This window comes from Ptychodera flava, chromosome 12 (genome assembly GCF_041260155.1).
Source record: "Ptychodera flava strain L36383 chromosome 12, AS_Pfla_20210202, whole genome shotgun sequence".
Classification (NCBI taxonomy): Eukaryota; Metazoa; Hemichordata; class Enteropneusta; family Ptychoderidae; genus Ptychodera; species Ptychodera flava.
Window position 1 is genome coordinate 11211671 of NC_091939.1, and position 7912 is coordinate 11219582.

Sequence of the window (7912 nt, forward strand, 5' to 3'; positions counted from 1 at the left end):
CACGGTGATCTCGATTTTTATTCTTAATTTTGAAAGAGAGAGGTTGAAAGATTCCTTAAGGAAAGTCTGAGCAACAGTTTAAGTCTTTCACTTTCGAGACACATACTACCTTAAAACAACTTTTCCACTATTTATGATTCGTTCACAGTAAAATCGGATTGCCACGTGTGCGAAGCGGGAAAACCACGACGGGATCGACGGGTATCCAAGAAGAAGGGAGATCACTAGCCGTATCTGATCGCCGAAAGCGAACGTCGGATGTCGTCAGCGATGCTGTCGCGAGCTCTCTGGGCACGGACACCCCCGTGAAAAAGGAGAAACCGGTTGCCAGTTACAGCCGTTTGAGTGAAAGGGAGGAAGATTTTGAAATGGAAGTTTTGAATGAGCCACCGGATTCAGAAGAATGTGAACAATAATCGTGTCGAATAGAGGAAAATGTCAGCCAATTAAACTCCAGTTTGGCAACGTAATACATGCCGACCTTAATAACATTCCAGTAGTTGCAAACATTCAATATTAACTTATTAACTTACGAGTGTGTTACTTTTATTGTGAATATTGTGATAGTCAAATTTTCAAAAACGCCGCCCGGTAGGTCAATTCCTACGGCTCTCAGACAATTTCGAAGCAAGAAGATACGAGGTATGGCTTATCTTAGCCGTTATCTCATTCAGTTATGGAGGCTGTATGGAGTTATGCACACACATTTACATGTTTACAGTACATAAATGTACGTACATCTACCTCAAGATGGATCTGTGTCCTGGTGAAGTTGAAGTTCAAATCTTGTGAGATGTAATGGAAATGCAAAGTTCAATGGACACGATTGGAACTTATTTGGGATAATTCGATCTTCATATTTTTCAAATTTCTCAAAACTGTCAGGTTTCCTTTGGCTGAATGTAACAATATTACAAATTACTCATAAAAACGATTGTATAACTTAAAAAGAAAAGCAGATGCGCTTACATTTGCAGATGAAACATACATTACTTCACTACCCAATTATCCCAAATTAGTTCCAATCGTGTTGTTAATGTTTTGTTCACTTTGGGATGTTTAGAACGAGCAAAATAATGCTTTATTGAAAGGCACTACCAGGCACATATATAGCGGGGTCGCCTTTAAAAGAGCGTTTTGCATAGTTGGAAAATTTTGAGATAATTGGACGGTGATGAATGTGAAAAATACTACACTTTTTTCTCTAGCTTTCAGTAGTTGTATAGGATCGTAAAAATAATTATGAATCGTTTTCTGGTTATCTTCGCGAAACCTATTTACAACAAACTGAAATATTATTTGTCATCTCGTGAAATTATCCTCAAATGTAGAGTTCCAATTAAATGGTCTCATATGATTAGTGGCATTATAGAACATGATGACGGTATATGTCATCTTATGACCATAAGAATAGAGTGTGATCCCGCCATAGATTTTTACCAAAAACCTCAGAGGGATTTGAGGTACAAAAACATCGGGTACGAAGTAGTATAACTGGAGAGAGAGAGAGAGAGAGAGAGAGAGAGAGAGAGAGAGAGAGAGAGAGAGAGAGAGAGAGAGAGAGAGAGAGAGAGAGAGAGAGAGATGGGGAAGCATTCGGATCCAAATTCGGATATCAGCTATTTTTAGATTGAATTTAGAATTTCTCCATTGCACTGAGATACGTGAAAATTCACCTGCCGTGTTAATTTGGATATTAAGATTCACAGCACAGAAGTAATATGTAAATGGATGGATCAAATAACGATCAAAGCATGACGTTAGCGAAATCGGACAGAGACAGACAGGTACGTATTTCAATAGAGATAAATCATGGCATCAAAAGTGTCACGATGAACAATATTTACGATTTGGTACTTCTACTCAAAAAAGCCCGTATGGTTTCACAGCAAACACAAGAAAGAACTAACATATTTAGCTGTATTTTGTAAAATTTTAATCGCACAATACATATGACGTTTGGAACACCATATGTTATATGCACGTAAACCATATGTTATATGAACGTAAACCATATGTTATATGAACGTAAACCATATGTTATATGCACGTAAAGCATATGTTATATGAACGTAAACCATATGTTATATGAACGTAAACCATATGTTATATGCACGTAAACCATATGTTATATGCACGTAAACCATATGTTATATGAACGTAAACCATATGTTATATGCACGTAAACCATATGTTATATGAACGTAAACCATATGTTATATGAACGTAAACCATATGTTATATGAACGTAAACCATATGTTATATGAACGTAAACCATATGTTATATGAACGTAAACCATATGTTATATGCACGTAAACCATATGTTATATGAACGTAAACCATATGTTATATGAACGTAAACCATATGTTATATGCACGTAAACCATATGTTATATGCACGTAAACCATATGTCATGAGAACGAACATTACATACATTGGTGTTAAAGTAAAACCGTCTTGACCCTCGCTCGGTCTTTAACGAATTCACGCACGGCATTATTGTGAACTCGAATTTTCTCCGAGAAGAAAGATGGTACCGACTCCCTCCCTTTAAAAGGTTTAGTTATTATCTTTAAGACAATCTACGCCTCGAAAGCGGAAGACTGAAACTTTTGCTCAAACATTCCTCAATGAAACTTTCGACCATTCTCTTACCAAGTCAATGATAAATATCAGGGGGCACCGTGCAAAATTAGGTTCCAGAGAGACATATTGCTTGTGTCTTTTATGAATATGTTTTTCTGTTGTTTTTTTTTTTACATATTTCAATGTACAATATTGTATATATATTTTTGTTGCATCTCGACACTGTGTAAGAAGAGCCTTAAGCTCAACAGTTTATCGAGTATAAATAAAGTTTAATAAAAGAAGAATATTAATAAATTACCCACTAAGATTTCCCTATATTTGAAATTCAACATGGCCTCCACCCTGTGTTAACTTTATGGGGGAAAATACACAGAGCTTTAAAATGAGTCCCCACAAGTGGTAGATCAGAATAGAATTTATAAAATTTGAAAGTCCGAATCCCTGTCCCCGAGGCGCGTTCTACCTCAAAATGTTACCACTTTGAACACAATTCTCTGAAGTCTTTTAAAGGAATTTGCCACTCTTCCGGATGTAGTAAATTTTGTATACGAGAATACTGTTTATTGCCCCCAAAGGCCTATGGTCCCTTTGCAAGGAGTTACGTTCCATTGCAATTCAATTAATTTAGGACAAATAATCACTTATTAATCGTTTGGCATATGAAAAATTTTAATAATTTAAAACCTTCACTTACTTCATTACGCAACTGAAGCGCCTTGCTACATAGCATCTTAATAGCCGTTGAAACTTTAATGTTTTGATTGGTGACGGCGAATCTGTAACTAAACTGTATCAATGGTTTAAGGAGAGCAAAAAGACGGGGCATCTGTCGAATTCGGCAAGATCTACGTCATTTTTAGCCCATTTTTAAATAGCAGAGAAAATCTGAACAAATATAGTGACAGAAGTCCCGTTTAATCATTAATATCATTTATGTCACCTTTTCATAGCGGAATAACCACATCCTGGGCCCAATGCTCATGATAGCATCAGTTCTAGAGAATGAAATAAATAATGTAGAAAGAAAGGTGTGATTATGTAAGAAGAAACTTCACAAAATTCACTAGGGATACCATTACTGAGATCCTCGACATTTCGAAGATTTCAACATTTTTTAGTTTATCCAAAACGCATCTTTAAAAAATCACCATTTTAGACAGTTGAACTTCCTCAAGGTCAATAAAAAGTCGCAATCAGCGTTTTAGAGTTATCGACCCTCTTGCACTGCTGTTTTTGCGGATCAAAAGTATCCGTCTTTCAATGCAAATGAAAGCTTCTCTCTGATTTTGGCATTTTGATATTCTTACAGTTTTGTTTGAAAGTCTCGTTTGGCATAATGAATAATTCCAAAATGCAGAGTCTGTGTTGAAAATGCTGAACGTGGATATTGTAAACATAAGCGTCCCGTACGTGTACAGTTGCACGAAAGCAATTCGCTCGTAGAGGGCGCTGTGGCTAGCCCTGTTCACAAAACGTGTATACAATGCTTATAAGGCTCAAAACATCTGGAACGATAACAGAAATGACTGGCTTGAACAATGGGAAATAATTGCAAAAATTAAAGGAGGTACAAATAAACATGTGCAAGAGGAAATTAAGACAGAGTATGAAACACTCCTCATTCTATTCCAAATTCTTAGAAACAAATCATCACTTCAAACATCCAAAATGAAGAAATCTATGATATTATAGACTTAAAAGAGAAAAGAAAGTGATGAGTTTTGTACTGAGATTAAAAATATTGTAGATGAGTTTGATCCTCTATGTGGTGACAGTGGTTGTGATCATATTGACTGTAGTCTGCTTGATGAAGACATTACATTTGATGAAGTTGAAGAAAGTATTTTGAATTTAAAATGTGGAAAAGCACCCGGTTATGATGGTATTCTCCTAGAAAGTTCAAAGAACTACTGGTTGGTTTGTTTAATAAATTGTTCTTTGCAGCTTATTTTCCGTCAGAATGGGCTTTTGGTTTGAGAATTCCATTGTATAAGAAGGGAGACCGTGGCAGCTTATTTTCCGTCAGAATGGGCTTTTGGTTTGAGAATTCCATTGTATAAGAAGGGAGACCGTGACAATGTTAATACTTTCCGTGGTGTAATTATTCTTTCCTTATTAGGGAAAGCGTTCTCATCAACTTTATACAGTAGACTACAGATATGTGTTGAGAAAAATTGTCCCCTTTCTGAAAACCAAGCAGGTTTTCGTAAAGGTTATAGTTGTATTGATAATATGTCTATACTTGAAACAATTATTAATTGATATTTTTCTGTTGGAAGTCGTTTGTATTGTATCTTTGTTGACTTTGAGATGGCCTTCGATCGTATCAATCACCATTTGTTATATTATAAATTGATGAAGTATGGCCTTCATGGTAATTTTCATAGAACACTTCAATCTTTGTACAAACACATCCGTGTACATGTCCACACACCAAATGGTGTTATTCAAGCATTTGAATGCATCTGTGGAGTCCAACAAGGGGCCATTTTATCACTTTTGATTTTGCATTATTTGTAAATGATTTGGAGCAAGAACTCGAAGACACATTTTCTGGAGTTTATGTGGGCGCCTTGAGACTGATACACTTTCTGTTTACCGACGATCTCATTTTATTTAGTCATAATGCCATCGGCTTGCAGAGATCATTGAATAATTTGTCAACATATTTAGCTACATGGAAATTGAAAGTCAATTTTTGTAATTAAACTAACACTATGGTATTTAGGAAAGCTGGTGGGTTTAGAAATTATGAGAAGTGGTTCTATAACGGTGAAAAATTATCAGTTGTAACGTATTTTAGTTATCTCGGTATCATTTTTTCGTCCAGTAGATTTTGGTATATGGCACAGAAAGTTATGGCTGATCAAGCATGTAAATCAATGTTTGCTTTTAAGAAGACTTTGTCTAGGCTCGATACACTTGATGTAAAGATTTCAATGAAGATTTTGATTGTAAAACTTTGCCAATTTTAATGTATGGAAGTGAAATATTGGGCTTCCACATGGCAGAGAATGTTGAAAGAGTTCATCGGAAAATTAGCAAGTATGTGTTGGGTTTCTATAAAAATGTATCAAACCCATTTATTTATGGTGAACTAGGTAGAATATCTTTACACTGTTTGAGATATGAGCGAATTATTAAGTATTGGCTCAAAATTTTAAAAATGAGCAACAGTCGCTTTGTGTATGAATGTTATAAATATCAATACAAAGAAGCCGAAAATAGTCATAAATGTTGGGCTTTGAATGTAAAAATATTATTGTTCTCTTATGGTTTTGGCTTTCTGCGGCTTACTCAAGGTGTAGAAGACGAATCTTCATCTTTGAGTATTTTTCAGCAGAGAATTCGTGATAATTTTATACAGTCATGGAACTCTGATATGTCAAGGTACACAAAGCTAGATAACTACTGTGCATTTAAAGTTACTTTCAATTGTGAGTCTTACCTCACAAGTATTGAGGACAGCAAACTGAGAACAGCATTGTGTCGTTTGAGATCCTCAACACGTCAGTTGAGGATGGAAACGGATCGTTCAAAAGGTATTCTACGTGGAAATCGAAAGTGCGTTTACTGTGAATAAGACGCAGTGGAAGATGAATATCATTTTTGTCTAGTGTGCCCGTTTTATACTTATTTAAGAGAAAAGTATTTACCAGAGTACTTTTATCGAGATTGTAATTATCAGAAATTTGTCATGTTAATGCAGTCAGTGTCTAGAAACATAGAGTATTTTGCCAAATTTGTATTTTTTGCTTTCAAGCGTAGAGAGAGACGTTATATTATATTTGTGATTGTATCTTTTTTGTACTCCTCATGTGTCCAGGTACGAATTCTTGTATTTTGTATTGTACAATAGCCCGGAGGCCACAAAGTACTGAATTAAAATAATAACAATAATATTTTAGACTTAGAGAATTATGGTCTGACAAAAAGCGATGTCAAAACCAGGTCACATTATTAGAAATTAGTTGATAAGAAATGGCATGCAGTCAACAGGTCAAATTGGTCAAAATTGGACTGAGAATCTAACTCTTACTGACAGTTACAAAGCTACTTTATTCAGTCGTCTTAATTCAACAGGAATTGTTAGCAATTCAGTATACATGACTTAAATTGGAAGATTCGGCATAGAGGCCTAGTCACAGAAAGCTTGGCCAAAACTTTTAATTTAAGTGATGGGAAATGCTATATTTGTGGTCAAGAAGAAACACTGGAACACATCTTATTTGAGTGTAAATATGTAAAAGAAATCCGGCAGAAATGTATTTCTTTCTTTGTCACAAAACACAACTTTGATAATAATATCAATATCAAAAGATTAGCGATTGCAGGAATTGAAGATGATAATAATGCAACATCAGGCATTAAATACTGTATTACTTCCTTTGTAAAATACACAATTTGGAATATTCGAAATTCGGTCACTCTTGATGGGATTTAAGTTTCCCTTCAATCCTATGTTATGCAATCAAAATGTTATCTCTCCTCATGGATGAATACATTATATTTCACTTATAAGATGGTCAACAAAGCTGAGGATTTTATCACAAAATTTTCAAGCCTTGTAAGACTTGAAGGAGAGGATGTGTCCTGAATGAATTTTATACGGTGATCTTTGTAGTGAAATGACTAATTTTTTGTTTTTTGGACAAGTTGCATTGTAATTTTGTTCAAACACTTGACACATTCACAGCAAAGTGGATTTGTTTTATTGCCACTTTGTTGGAATAAATTTATCTTTTTGTCAAAAAAAAGACATGTACACAATTATGTTTTAACACCAACAATGTGTAGGTATATTTGCATAGAAAATCGTGGATGACCGTCGGAACTGCGCCTGTGTGACTTTCTTGTAGACAAACAGTGTATTTCATGTACGATATCTAGATGCATCGCGTCAACATATAACTGCAACATTTAAATTTTACCACAGGGATCTCGTTGTTTGTATTGATGTTTATGTTTATATTAGTCGTGTTGTCATTGTTGTTGACCAATAAAATTCAACGAACATAACTATTGTGTTGTTGTTGTTTCAAAGTAATGTAGATGTTATAAGAAACACAACAAGGACACTATCATTATTTGACCCATTCACGGTCCCAGACTCTGACCAAATGCATCTCTCTCCCAACTTACACTTTAAGTATAGGGAATCCCTTGTTACAACTCCATGCCTAAACTGTGATAGGTATGTTACTTTTACAAAGGACTAATATTGTTTCAGGGTCTTGTTTTGGCATTTTAAAGGGGCAATAGAAGTAATGATTGTATATATAGAATCATTATTGCCATACGAGTCAAAGTCAAGCCTGAA

General features: G+C 35.0%; 1 protein-coding gene across 2 annotated transcripts in view; it reads left to right on the forward strand.

The window, feature by feature from the left end:
* Positions 1-7611, forward strand: part of LOC139144982 (opsin-5-like) — a 50578-nt gene extending 42967 nt beyond the window's left edge. For both annotated transcript variants that reach the window (XM_070715864.1, XM_070715865.1), the window contains one exon: positions 149-7611. In XM_070715864.1, the coding sequence (XP_070571965.1) occupies positions 149-416 (268 nt within the window). In that variant the 3' untranslated portion in view covers positions 417-7611. The remainder of the gene's footprint in view (positions 1-148) is intronic.
* Positions 7612-7912: the final 301 nt, after the last annotated feature.